Here is a 13,756-nt window from a genome sequence, read left to right on the forward strand (position 1 = left end):
CGACTCTCAAGTCAGTAGGGGTCAGAATGGGGTTTAAAAGTGAGAGAGATTTTACCCTGGAGGCTACAAGGAGCCTCCTATTTGTAGAGGTGGGTGAATGCAGAGCTGTTGTAATGGCACACGTGTGTCCGACGGTTACGAAATCTTGGGAAGTGTAACCGCATGTGAGATATTCGCGGAAACGTGAGTAAAGAGACGTTGCTCCGTGCACCCCCTTGCGGGGAAGGGGCGTGTTGTGAGTAATCTGTCAAATGTGGTGTTTGGGCTTGATTTGTTTATTGTCGACACTTTCAAAAAAAAAAATATTGCCTTGTGATTATAAAAAAAATAAAAATATTGTTGACACGTTTAGAATAAAAATACGGGAACTTCTACGGTACACCTCACAAATTGAGGTGTACCGGTACTCTTCCTTTATAAACTTATAAATTTGATGATCATTCTATGAAATAAATAGTTATTTGTCAACATTTATATTTTAGAAAACATTATCTCATGAGAAAAAACATCATTTCATTGTTTATATGAATTATATTAAATTTTTAACATTTTCTCATAATAAATAATCAATATTCTTTATTATGAGCAATAAAAATTCAAAATAAATAAATTTTATTTCATTGACACTTTTGATAAAGAAGATTTAATTATTATAATTGTCAATGATAGAAAATAATTATTTTTTTCTTCAAAAAAACAACTAATTTAATGCTTTGGTGTACTGGTACACTCAAAATGTTGAGTGTACCATAGAATTTGCCTAAAAATACCTCCAAGTGAAAAAAAATAATAAATAGCTTTGTTGTCCAAACCAAAAATGTTTTTTTATTTTCAAAATTTTCTACAAACAAGTTATTTAAAGTGAATTTGTATCCGAAAAATAAATAATTTCGGAGCCAAGATTCTAGGTATAAATACGCATAGTTTGTTCAAGAAGCTTCAGAAACTCACAACAATGGCGGGAACTGGAAACGATCCTCACAAACAACTTCTAAGCATAATCCGCAATTTTGCCACCGAGAAATCTCAAGGAGGTATCATTTCCTTCTTCGTTCGAATTTCTCATAGCTTCAATTTTCGCGCCTTAATTTCAATTCAAACAATGTTTCTGATTTCGTTCCTTGAAATTGCGAAGAACGAAGAGTGGTTACTCTGAGAAAGCAAATTGAAACGCTTAAATCAGAGTTAAGCGATGCTAATGAAGATCTCGAGAAATCAAAACGCTGTAAAGAGCTTGTTGAACAGGAACTTAAAGGCTTTGAACTTCAATTGTTCTTGAGTGAATCTTCCGTTCAAACCCTAGAGGTTAGTTACTTAATTGTTTAGTTATGAGTTTTTAGGTCATGTTTGGATAAACAACTTAATTAAGTGTTATAAGCGCTTATTTGTATAAGTTCTTTCTAAAGAAAAAGATTAATTAAGTCGAATTTCTGTATAAGCTGCTTTTAGGTCTTGTTTGGATGAACAACTTAATTAAGTGTAATAAGTGCTTATTTATAAGTTATTTCTGAAGAAAAGGATAAATAAAGTCAAATTGCTGTATAAGCTATTTTTAGGTCTTGTTTGGATAAACAACTTCTTTAAGCATTAGAAGTGCTTATTTTAAAGTTATGTGTATGAAAAAAAGATAATCAAAGTCAAATTTCTGTATAAGCTGTTTTCATAAGTTATTCTGAAGAGCTTATGGAAATAAGTTGAAAACAGTTTATTGACATTGTACAAGCTATTTTCATAAGCTATCTTGAAGAGTTTATGGAAACAAGCTGAAAACAGTTGTGTACTTATCTTGAAGAGTTTATGGAAACAAGCTGAAAATAGTTGTGTACTTATTATAAGCTATTTTCATAAGCTTTGAAGAGCGTATGAAAACAGTTATGGACATATAAGCTATTTTTATAAGCTATCTTGAAGAGCTTGTTGAGATAAGCTGAAAAAAGTTTATGAACATATTAGAAGCTATTTTCTTAAGCTCTATTAAATAGTCTCGCAAGTGTTTATGTAAGTAGATAAGTTCAAATAAGTTAATTCAAATAGGTTATATTCTCGTGTAGTTGCAATGGTTTGTTGGTTTTATTATCGATATATTGAACTTGAAAATGTGATTGATTGCAGGCGAGGGTGTCTCTAACTCAGAATGATATGTCTGTTGTGGAATCTGATTTGGAAACACTCAAGGTGAATATTCTCAGAACAAAGAAAATTCTCGTGTATTGTATTTGGAATTTCAATTGTTATGATGTTTAAGTTTCAAAGATCTCATTCAATCATGTATCTTTTGTTAATTGTGATTTCATGTTCAAAGAATGAAGAAGCGACTTTACGGTAATGACCTGCCACTTTCCATCGCTTGTTCCAATCATTTTTGTTTGACAATGCTGTGCCATCAATTTTGGAAACAACAAGTCTTGCATATATGTCATATTTTTTGCAGCGATCAATTCATCCGCAACATGCTTGACCTGAATGCCAAGATAAGGTTCGTCTCATTGAAGAAAATCTTATGCATACTCTTCCCCATTTAGTCATTGTTTTGCACAGCAGTAAAATAGCAATTATCGCTTTCGGGAATCAAATTATACTTTAGTATATACAATGCTTGTATTATTTTCTTCATGTTTTAGCACTGTTGTTACCTTTACCTTCTGAAATCTGAACCCATGTTTCTGATTCTTGGTGGAGTTTTAACATATCTGATGAATTTTCTGAACTACTTCATTATCAAGAGGTTGCCTGCCTAGTATACAATTTACAAAAAAACTAAATTGCTTTTATTATTTTTGAAATTAGAAAATATTGTGCTCCTCTCTTGTTGTATGTTTGTAACATTATACTACATTTCTATTAATTTGGCTTTTTACACGCAAACATGTTCACTTTTTTGCGACAAGTTCTTTGAGGTTATGATATGCGTGAAAATCCTCCCACCATTGCATATCTATTGAAATTTAGCCGTATAAAAAAACTGAGGCATACATGAGGTATTCTTGAAAATCCTCAATCTTACCTGATAACTTCCAGTCACGTATCTTGCACCTAGTCACTTATTTGATACTCACTGCAGAAGTTCGCAAGTGTCGTATTTAAAGTGTGCCTTTATAGCATCAGCTTTCACAACCTTACAACAGTTACTGACTTCCAGTCACGTATCTTGCACCTAGTCACTTATTTGATACTCACTGCAGAAGTTCGCAAGTGTCATATTTAAAGTGTGCCTTTATAGCATCAGCTTTCACAACCTTACAACAGTTACTGATCCCTCATTTAATATTAATATAGGAAATTTCAAGAGAGCCTCATTTCTGGGGACATTGATGCTGTAGAATATGAAGCTTGTAGAGGTTCTCCATTCTTCCCTCTGTTACAGATGAAAATTTTCTTCTGAAGCTTAATGTTTGTAAAATTATGAGGTCGTATGAAGTAAGGAACCAAGGGATAAGTTTTTACTTTTTTTCATTCCTGCTGACAAAGTGCATTTACTTTATTTCGACAAGATTGAGCAGTATATATTTTCTGGTTCTGATTACAGTGACCTTAACTTCTAGTTTCTTTTACTAAAATATCTTATCCAAGTTTTATGTTGATCTTTTGATACATGTTTGAATTAGTACAACAATATTATTACAGCGTCCTGATAGAATATGTGTATTTGTACCAAAATATACATTTAAAATGCTATAACATGGTTCCTGGAAGTGGCAACTTTTCTTTTTGTCCTTTGAAGTGTCTACATGCAATAATTAGTCTAAGATATTACCAACTTCACAAATCCTTTATTTCGTGTGACAAATCCATCCTTTTTCCAAGTCGGCATCATGTGGAACTGATATAGGCAACTTCAATGGCACTCAATGTTACACATGTGGTTATTGTGCCTCATACTATTTCATTATACATTATTAAATGTAGTTGATGGAAAGACCAAACTGTGAAGATGATGGATGGATTTGTTAAGGAGAGAACACACTTGGGGGCTAATATGTGCACATGGACAGTTGGACACTTTAAGAAAGCATTCCAAGTTGCCACTTTCAAATGTTATCATAGTAAACATCAGAAAATTTTACCGTAATACTGCTAGAAAAATTTAATACTAGGTTAGACTTGAGGAAAATTTCCTGTAATCTCTGCTATATTTGTAAAGGATTGGTCTTCTGTCTATTATACAGGAAAAGGCCTCAGAACCGTACAATTTTCCCCTAAATTCTTGATTTTTTGTCATGGGATCTCTTGTTTTGACATCTGAACCAATTGATAGGTATTGAACCAGTGTTACAGAAAAAATTAGATCTCCATTATCCCGAATTTGTGATGAGCAATAATAGTTGGGAAGAAAGAACGAATACGAGTTCCTTGATGCATGTCGAGAGCGCAAGATCTCCCTCTAAAAACTGATCTTGAGCTACACATGATACCCTGTATCTTCTGTCCATATCTCTTTATAATATATCGATTTAAAATTCTGTTATTTTTCTAACCAACAGTCACTAACTCTAGTATCTACTTCATATCTCTGATTCAGGTTCTGTATATTTTCTGTTAATAATTCATATTTGATTTGTACTGTTTTCCTAAGGTTGTAGTTTGCTTGATTACTGGTTTCCTGATATTAGATATTGTAACTTGTAAGTCATGATTATTTATTCATTTACGTTGAGGATTTCTTCAAGCAGTTCAGTCCTTTCTCTGCATAATTTTATTTGAGCTCTGCATGAGCTGCTTATACTCATCTTGCTTTAGTCCTCTATATTTGAATTTTGACTAGCTTACTAAGATTGACTTTGACTTTGTTTAAGATCCGGCGCAAGTAACTATGAAAGAAAATGATGCTGATGTTGCTCTAGGTGCTCTTGAAAGTAGGCTTTCAGAGATAATATCTCAAACTACTAAAGAGGATGATGAATTCCAAGCCCAACAGAAAATTTATGAGAACGTAAGTTCAAAATCAAATGCTATAAAGTTATCATTTTATTTTCTTTCTATAATAACTCTTTCTCATGGTAATGTGAACCTGCTGCAGGTCCAGCGTGAGCTGATTGATTGTGAAAGAAAGGTGTCTTTAATGAATAAGATAGTCACAGAAACAAAAGAATTGCAAGATCTCACCATATATCCTTCTAACTATCAAGCTGGTGACGTTGTTTTTACACTCTCTCATCTCACATGTTACACAACCTGAAATCTGGAAATAATTTCACTAACATAAAAGTAGAATCCTGATCACATCAATACGCAAATGTAGTATAGACATGTCAACCATGTTCAACAGCACATAAAATCGATTTATTAGATAAGCTGCGTTTTTGGCATGTTTCATGTTCAATTGTACGACTAGAAATTAATGAGAAATTTGACCAATGCAAGAATGTAACCTGCCAAAATCCAAATGGTCACTATGTAGACTTTTGACATTCTATTTGTTTCATATAAATAATGAAAATAAAAGTAAAAACTAGAATGAATTAAATTTTGAAGTTTAGTTGCTACACGGAAGTATGCTTCTTCTCTATAACCCGGCTTAAAGATCCTAGTATGATTATAGTAGATAAAATGTTTATTTGACTAGCATCAATAGAGCAGCTATTTTCTTAACTGGAAACAAGTTGTCTTCGAAATTAGAAGCAACATACAGTTCACTTGGTGAGGAACTTCAGAACAAATCCATGTGCCCTAGATGTCATGTGGACAATCTGGAGGCTTTAACTGCCGTTCTGCAGGCAAATGAGGGAAACTGATGTCTTGTAAGTACTCTACTTGAACAAACGCTTAAAAATGTTGATATGACTGTGTGATATAGTGATACTTAACTTTGTTCATCTTGTTTGGTTTAAATCGAAGGAACCTTCCATCCAGGCTAAAGACAAATACAGACATGTTTCGTGTTCCAACAGAAAGCAGAAGAAATTGGGAACGCCAAATACTGATTGCTCCTTCTTGTATTTGTTTCTCAGTAGATTGCTTTAACTTTTGACCAATATAATATGTGTAAATTTGCGTTTTCCATACAGTAATATTTTCTGAGTTGGATATATATGACTTTCCTAACTAAACTGCATATTGATTCTCAACAATGATAATACATTTTCGAAATTTGGGAATTGAATTATGCACCATTTTTCTGACCATCCTGCTCTAGTTAACATGCGGTATCATCCTTTTAGTTTAGTGCATAGTAATGATTCCTGGGTTGGATATGCTGTATCAATGGAACAAGTCCGATGCGTGATGAATTAATTTCAATGTGTGACAATATGATAATGCAGAAACAGGGCAATGGCTAAAAAACTTGTTTTCCTTTCAAAATTGTGAAATTGATCTACTCTCTGAACCATAATTCTATCAAAATATTCCTGACCAACGACAAAGTACGTCAAGTCTCCACATTTATCTATATCTTACACCTTTTGGTTTGGACTTTTTCTTCCATTTTTAGCTTCCATTTAAACGATTTTATAATCTATATTATATATAAAGGAGATATATACGGTGAAAAGGAAAGCAATATGCCATGGCATTTTGCGCATTGTTCATCCTCTACCCTAGGATAGCTACCGTCCCAAATTGAATCACCAAAGCACCATCAATGGCCTTGATTTCACTCACTATACACTAGTTGAATCTCCCCTGGTCATATCCTTCCAAAGATTGTAGTAAAACACCAACAAACAATCAACCCATACCACCCATAATCACTAACTTAGTAAACGCGAAATCGATGGAAGCTGGTGGCGGTTTGGTGAAAATGACAACAGACTACAACAACCCAAAACGTCGAATCGTGAACAGAGAACAGAACCACGGCAATTCAAAACGACGAAGAAATCACGAGCAACATCGTTTGTGGTATCAAGCTCTGGTGATTTGATGAACATTAACGATGATACTTTTCATCAAATCACTGAATAATTATCATCTCTAAACAATTACCCTAACTCACTAATAACTTAGTAAAAATAATTATTCTCACTAAAAACGTCAAAAATAACCCTCTTAATAAAATGACTAATTTACCTTTACTCACCAAATGACCAAAATCCCCCTTAGTTTAAAAATGACTAAAATACCCCTTATAGGCCAAAAATCCACTAATCCCAAATTAAAATACATACAGAGACAAGAATCACACATAAGCACATATAAACACACATAATAAATAATTAAAATAATTTTAGCGAAAAACGAGCTGTTACACTAAACTCTAACATGTCACCTATAGCAGTTTGTTTGGTGTTATTACCCACAATGGAGGTCTTAGCAATGATTAAGTTAATAGCGGATTTCCAATCCACGGGGGATATGAGCTTCGCTGATACGCCATGTGAAGGGACTATAAGTGTTACGATCGCTTCGAGCATCGCGATCATCATCGGAACTAGAGGAGGAGGAAGACCAAGAACGTCTATTGCGCCTTGGAGGGGATCTTCTTGGAGATGATCTTCTGGGTGACCGCCGACCTTGACTTGGAGATCTCACGCTGAGAGAGCGTTTGGGAGATCTGGATCTGGACGGGCAATGGCTCCTTCCCCTTCTGATACGTGGTGGGGAAGGAGTACCACGGAGATTGATCAGCTACTTCTTAGATTGCTCAAGCTCAGCAATGCGTCGGTTTTGCTCATCGACTATCGATGTTTGTCGTTTAACCCTGCGGAGTAGGTAGCTCATCCATGACTCCATTGGAGTAGAGTTGACAGCCACCTCGTTAGGTCGTGGAGGACCAAAGAGTGGTTGTTCCTGCACTGGAACCGCTGGATAAGAACTCGTTGGTGTGGTTCCTCTCCGTGGGCTAGGTGCAAGAGAGGGACAAGTCGTTTGTTCGTCGCGGATAGGTCGTTGGACTTGGCTCTGGAGGCGCAAGGGAGCACCATTGGCAGCCATGATTTTTTGTATGAAAGCTTTGGTTTTTTTAGGTAAAAACGGGGATAGCTTGTTATTCCCCACAGACGGCACCACTGATCGTACCTGATTAGAAGGTGACTGTCGGTGGTTCTTTAATGTGGTGGTTGAAGGTGGTGGAAATGTGTCAGTTGAATACTGGAACGACGGGGGTGTGTACCTGTAGACACTCCGACTCTCAAGTCAGTAGGGGTCAGAATGGGGTTTAAAAGTGAGAGAGATTTTACCCTGGAGGCTACGAGGAGCCTCCTATTTGTAGAGGTGGGTGAATGCAGAGCTGTTGTAATGGCACACGTGTGTCCGACGGTTACGAAATCTTGGGAAGTGTAACCGCATGTGAGATATTCGCGGAAACGTGAGTAAAGAGACGTTGCTCCGTGCACCCCCTTGCGGGGAAGGGGCGTGTTGTGAGTAATCTGTCAAATGTGGTGTTTGGGCTTGATTTGTTTATTGTCGACACTTTCAAAAAAAAAAAATATTGCCTTGTGATTATAAAAAAAATAAAAATATTGTTGACACGTTTAGAATAAAAATACCTCCAAGTGAAAAAAAATAATAAATAGCTTTGTTGTCCAAACCAAAAATGTTTTTTTATTTTCAAAATTTTCTACAAACAAGTTATTTAAAGTGAATTTGTATCCGAAAAATAAATAATTTCGGAGCCAAGATTCTAGGTATAAATACGCATAGTTTGTTCAAGAAGCTTCAGAAACTCACAACAATGGCGGGAACTGGAAACGATCCTCACAAACAACTTCTAAGCATAATCCGCAATTTTGCCACCGAGAAATCTCAAGGAGGTATCATTTCCTTCTTCGTTCGAATTTCTCATAGCTTCAATTTTCGCGCCTTAATTTCAATTCAAACAATGTTTCTGATTTCGTTCCTTGAAATTGCGAAGAACGAAGAGTGGTTACTCTGAGAAAGCAAATTGAAACGCTTAAATCAGAGTTAAGCGATGCTAATGAAGATCTCGAGAAATCAAAACGCTGTAAAGAGCTTGTTGAACAGGAACTTAAAGGCTTTGAACTTCAATTGTTCTTGAGTGAATCTTCCGTTCAAACCCTAGAGGTTAGTTACTTAATTGTTTAGTTATGAGTTTTTAGGTCATGTTTGGATAAACAACTTAATTAAGTGTTATAAGCGCTTATTTGTATAAGTTCTTTCTAAAGAAAAAGATTAATTAAGTCGAATTTCTGTATAAGCTGCTTTTAGGTCTTGTTTGGATGAACAACTTAATTAAGTGTAATAAGTGCTTATTTATAAGTTATTTCTGAAGAAAAGGATAAATAAAGTCAAATTGCTGTATAAGCTATTTTTAGGTCTTGTTTGGATAAACAACTTCTTTAAGCATTAGAAGTGCTTATTTTAAAGTTATGTGTATGAAAAAAAGATAATCAAAGTCAAATTTCTGTATAAGCTGTTTTCATAAGTTATTCTGAAGAGCTTATGGAAATAAGTTGAAAACAGTTTATTGACATTGTACAAGCTATTTTCATAAGCTATCTTGAAGAGTTTATGGAAACAAGCTGAAAACAGTTGTGTACTTATCTTGAAGAGTTTATGGAAACAAGCTGAAAATAGTTGTGTACTTATTATAAGCTATTTTCATAAGCTTTGAAGAGCGTATGAAAACAGTTATGGACATATAAGCTATTTTTATAAGCTATCTTGAAGAGCTTGTTGAGATAAGCTGAAAAAAGTTTATGAACATATTAGAAGCTATTTTCTTAAGCTCTATTAAATAGTCTCGCAAGTGTTTATGTAAGTAGATAAGTTCAAATAAGTTAATTCAAATAGGTTATATTCTCGTGTAGTTGCAATGGTTTGTTGGTTTTATTATCGATATATTGAACTTGAAAATGTGATTGATTGCAGGCGAGGGTGTCTCTAACTCAGAATGATATGTCTGTTGTGGAATCTGATTTGGAAACACTCAAGGTGAATATTCTCAGAACAAAGAAAATTCTCTTGTATTGTATTTGGAATTTCAATTGTTATGATGTTTAAGTTTCAAAGATCTCATTCAATCATGTATCTTTTGTTAATTGTGATTTCATGTTCAAAGAATGAAGAAGCGACTTTACGGTAATGACCTGCCACTTTCCATCGCTTGTTCCAATCATTTTTGTTTGACAATGCTGTGCCATCAATTTTGGAAACAACAAGTCTTGCATATATGTCATATTTTTTGCAGCGATCAATTCATCCGCAACATGCTTGACCTGAATGCCAAGATAAGGTTCGTCTCATTGAAGAAAATCTTATGCATACTCTTCCCCATTTAGTCATTGTTTTGCACAGCAGTAAAATAGCAATTATCGCTTTCGGGAATCAAATTATACTTTAGTATATACAATGCTTGTATTATTTTCTTCATGTTTTAGCACTGTTGTTACCTTTACCTTCTGAAATCTGAACCCATGTTTCTGATTCTTGGTGGAGTTTTAACATATCTGATGAATTTTCTGAACTACTTCATTATCAAGAGGTTGCCTGCCTAGTATACAATTTACAAAAAAACTAAATTGCTTTTATTATTTTTGAAATTAGAAAATATTGTGCTCCTCTCTTGTTGTATGTTTGTAACATTATACTACATTTCTATTAATTTGGCTTTTTACACGCAAACATGTTCACTTTTTTGCGACAAGTTCTTTGAGGTTATGATATGCGTGAAAATCCTCCCACCATTGCATATCTATTGAAATTTAGCCGTATAAAAAAACTGAGGCATACATGAGGTATTCTTGAAAATCCTCAATCTTACCTGATAACTTCCAGTCACGTATCTTGCACCTAGTCACTTATTTGATACTCACTGCAGAAGTTCGCAAGTGTCGTATTTAAAGTGTGCCTTTATAGCATCAGCTTTCACAACCTTACAACAGTTACTGACTTCCAGTCACGTATCTTGCACCTAGTCACTTATTTGATACTCACTGCAGAAGTTCGCAAGTGTCATATTTAAAGTGTGCCTTTATAGCATCAGCTTTCACAACCTTACAACAGTTACTGATCCCTCATTTAATATTAATATAGGAAATTTCAAGAGAGCCTCATTTCTGGGGACATTGATGCTGTAGAATATGAAGCTTGTAGAGGTTCTCCATTCTTCCCTCTGTTACAGATGAAAATTTTCTTCTGAAGCTTAATGTTTGTAAAATTATGAGGTCGTATGAAGTAAGGAACCAAGGGATAAGTTTTTACTTTTTTTCATTCCTGCTGACAAAGTGCATTTACTTTATTTCGACAAGATTGAGCAGTATATATTTTCTGGTTCTGATTACAGTGACCTTAACTTCTAGTTTCTTTTACTAAAATATCTTATCCAAGTTTTATGTTGATCTTTTGATACATGTTTGAATTAGTACAACAATATTATTACAGCGTCCTGATAGAATATGTGTATTTGTACCAAAATATACATTTAAAATGCTATAACATGGTTCCTGGAAGTGGCAACTTTTCTTTTTGTCCTTTGAAGTGTCTACATGCAATAATTAGTCTAAGATATTACCAACTTCACAAATCCTTTATTTCGTGTGACAAATCCATCCTTTTTCCAAGTCGGCATCATGTGGAACTGATATAGGCAACTTCAATGGCACTCAATGTTACACATGTGGTTATTGTGCCTCATACTATTTCATTATACATTATTAAATGTAGTTGATGGAAAGACCAAACTGTGAAGATGATGGATGGATTTGTTAAGGAGAGAACACACTTGGGGGCTAATATGTGCACATGGACAGTTGGACACTTTAAGAAAGCATTCCAAGTTGCCACTTTCAAATGTTATCATAGTAAACATCAGAAAATTTTACCGTAATACTGCTAGAAAAATTTAATACTAGGTTAGACTTGAGGAAAATTTCCTGTAATCTCTGCTATATTTGTAAAGGATTGGTCTTCTGTCTATTATACAGGAAAAGGCCTCAGAACCGTACAATTTTCCCCTAAATTCTTGATTTTTTGTCATGGGATCTCTTGTTTTGACATCTGAACCAATTGATAGGTATTGAACCAGTGTTACAGAAAAAATTAGATCTCCATTATCCCGAATTTGTGATGAGCAATAATAGTTGGGAAGAAAGAACGAATACGAGTTCCTTGATGCATGTCGAGAGCGCAAGATCTCCCTCTAAAAACTGATCTTGAGCTACACATGATACCCTGTATCTTCTGTCCATATCTCTTTATAATATATCGATTTAAAATTCTGTTATTTTTCTAACCAACAGTCACTAACTCTAGTATCTACTTCATATCTCTGATTCAGGTTCTGTATATTTTCTGTTAATAATTCATATTTGATTTGTACTGTTTTCCTAAGGTTGTAGTTTGCTTGATTACTGGTTTCCTGATATTAGATATTGTAACTTGTAAGTCATGATTATTTATTCATTTACGTTGAGGATTTCTTCAAGCAGTTCAGTCCTTTCTCTGCATAATTTTATTTGAGCTCTGCATGAGCTGCTTATACTCATCTTGCTTTAGTCCTCTATATTTGAATTTTGACTAGCTTACTAAGATTGACTTTGACTTTGTTTAAGATCCGGCGCAAGTAACTATGAAAGAAAATGATGCTGATGTTGCTCTAGGTGCTCTTGAAAGTAGGCTTTCAGAGATAATATCTCAAACTACTAAAGAGGATGATGAATTCCAAGCCCAACAGAAAATTTATGAGAACGTAAGTTCAAAATCAAATGCTATAAAGTTATCATTTTATTTTCTTTCTATAATAACTCTTTCTCATGGTAATGTGAACCTGCTGCAGGTCCAGCGTGAGCTGATTGATTGTGAAAGAAAGGTGTCTTTAATGAATAAGATAGTCACAGAAACAAAAGAATTGCAAGATCTCACCATATATCCTTCTAACTATCAAGCTGGTGACGTTGTTTTTACACTCTCTCATCTCACATGTTACACAACCTGAAATCTGGAAATAATTTCACTAACATAAAAGTAGAATCCTGATCACATCAATACGCAAATGTAGTATAGACATGTCAACCATGTTCAACAGCACATAAAATCGATTTATTAGATAAGCTGCGTTTTTGGCATGTTTCATGTTCAATTGTACGACTAGAAATTAATGAGAAATTTGACCAATGCAAGAATGTAACCTGCCAAAATCCAAATGGTCACTATGTAGACTTTTGACATTCTATTTGTTTCATATAAATAATGAAAATAAAAGTAAAAACTAGAATGAATTAAATTTTGAAGTTTAGTTGCTACACGGAAGTATGCTTCTTCTCTATAACCCGGCTTAAAGATCCTAGTATGATTATAGTAGATAAAATGTTTATTTGACTAGCATCAATAGAGCAGCTATTTTCTTAACTGGAAACAAGTTGTCTTCGAAATTAGAAGCAACATACAGTTCACTTGGTGAGGAACTTCAGAACAAATCCATGTGCCCTAGATGTCATGTGGACAATCTGGAGGCTTTAACTGCCGTTCTGCAGGCAAATGAGGGAAACTGATGTCTTGTAAGTACTCTACTTGAACAAACGCTTAAAAATGTTGATATGACTGTGTGATATAGTGATACTTAACTTTGTTCATCTTGTTTGGTTTAAATCGAAGGAACCTTCCATCCAGGCTAAAGACAAATACAGACATGTTTCGTGTTCCAACAGAAAGCAGAAGAAATTGGGAACGCCAAATACTGATTGCTCCTTCTTGTATTTGTTTCTCAGTAGATTGCTTTAACTTTTGACCAATATAATATGTGTAAATTTGCGTTTTCCATACAGTAATATTTTCTGAGTTGGATATATATGACTTTCCTAACTAAACTGCATATTGATTCTCAACAATGATAATACATTTTCGAAATTTGGGAATTGAA

General features: G+C 34.4%; 2 protein-coding genes across 2 annotated transcripts; both read left to right on the forward strand.

Moving 5' to 3' along the window:
* Nucleotides 1-819: 819 nt before the first annotated feature.
* LOC146905862 (uncharacterized) lies at nucleotides 820-6,100 on the forward strand. The gene is made up of 10 exons (XM_085726472.1): nucleotides 820-1,034; nucleotides 1,136-1,305; nucleotides 2,113-2,175; nucleotides 2,303-2,322; nucleotides 2,432-2,476; nucleotides 3,277-3,338; nucleotides 4,794-4,930; nucleotides 5,018-5,106; nucleotides 5,600-5,738; nucleotides 5,836-6,100. The coding sequence occupies exons 1-9, from the start codon at nucleotides 956-958 to the stop codon at nucleotides 5,730-5,732; spliced, it is 798 nt and encodes a 265-aa protein (XP_085582598.1). The 5' UTR covers nucleotides 820-955; the 3' UTR covers nucleotides 5,733-5,738; nucleotides 5,836-6,100.
* Nucleotides 6,101-8,475: 2,375 nt separating this feature from the next.
* Nucleotides 8,476-13,756, forward strand: LOC146905863 (uncharacterized). The gene is made up of 10 exons (XM_085726476.1): nucleotides 8,476-8,690; nucleotides 8,792-8,961; nucleotides 9,769-9,831; nucleotides 9,959-9,978; nucleotides 10,088-10,132; nucleotides 10,933-10,994; nucleotides 12,450-12,586; nucleotides 12,674-12,762; nucleotides 13,256-13,394; nucleotides 13,492-13,756. Exons 1-9 carry the CDS (start codon nucleotides 8,612-8,614, stop codon nucleotides 13,386-13,388), a joined length of 798 nt encoding a protein of 265 aa, XP_085582602.1. The 5' UTR covers nucleotides 8,476-8,611; the 3' UTR covers nucleotides 13,389-13,394; nucleotides 13,492-13,756.

The sequence above is a fragment of the Medicago sativa genome, chromosome 7 (assembly GCF_051527215.1).
Source record: "Medicago sativa cultivar Bolivia chromosome 7, Bolivia_mono, whole genome shotgun sequence".
Classification (NCBI taxonomy): domain Eukaryota; kingdom Viridiplantae; phylum Streptophyta; class Magnoliopsida; order Fabales; family Fabaceae; genus Medicago; species Medicago sativa.

Bases quoted from the DNA above. Each gene is read 5' to 3' on its own strand.
- LOC146905862 (XM_085726472.1), top strand. From the start codon at position 956: ATGGCGGGAACTGGAAACGATCCTCACAAACAACTTCTAAGCATAATC. The intron at 2,477-3,276 runs GTTCGTCTCATT...ATATTAATATAG, and splicing joins GACCTGAATGCCAAGATAAG to GAAATTTCAAGAGAGCCTCA. The intron at 5,107-5,599 runs ATATCCTTCTAA...AACTGGAAACAA, and splicing joins GAATTGCAAGATCTCACCAT to GTTGTCTTCGAAATTAGAAG.
- LOC146905863 (XM_085726476.1), top strand. From the start codon at position 8,612: ATGGCGGGAACTGGAAACGATCCTCACAAACAACTTCTAAGCATAATC. The intron at 10,995-12,449 runs GTTCTCCATTCT...ACTTTGTTTAAG, and splicing joins AGAATATGAAGCTTGTAGAG to ATCCGGCGCAAGTAACTATG. The intron at 12,587-12,673 runs GTAAGTTCAAAA...AACCTGCTGCAG, and splicing joins AACAGAAAATTTATGAGAAC to GTCCAGCGTGAGCTGATTGA.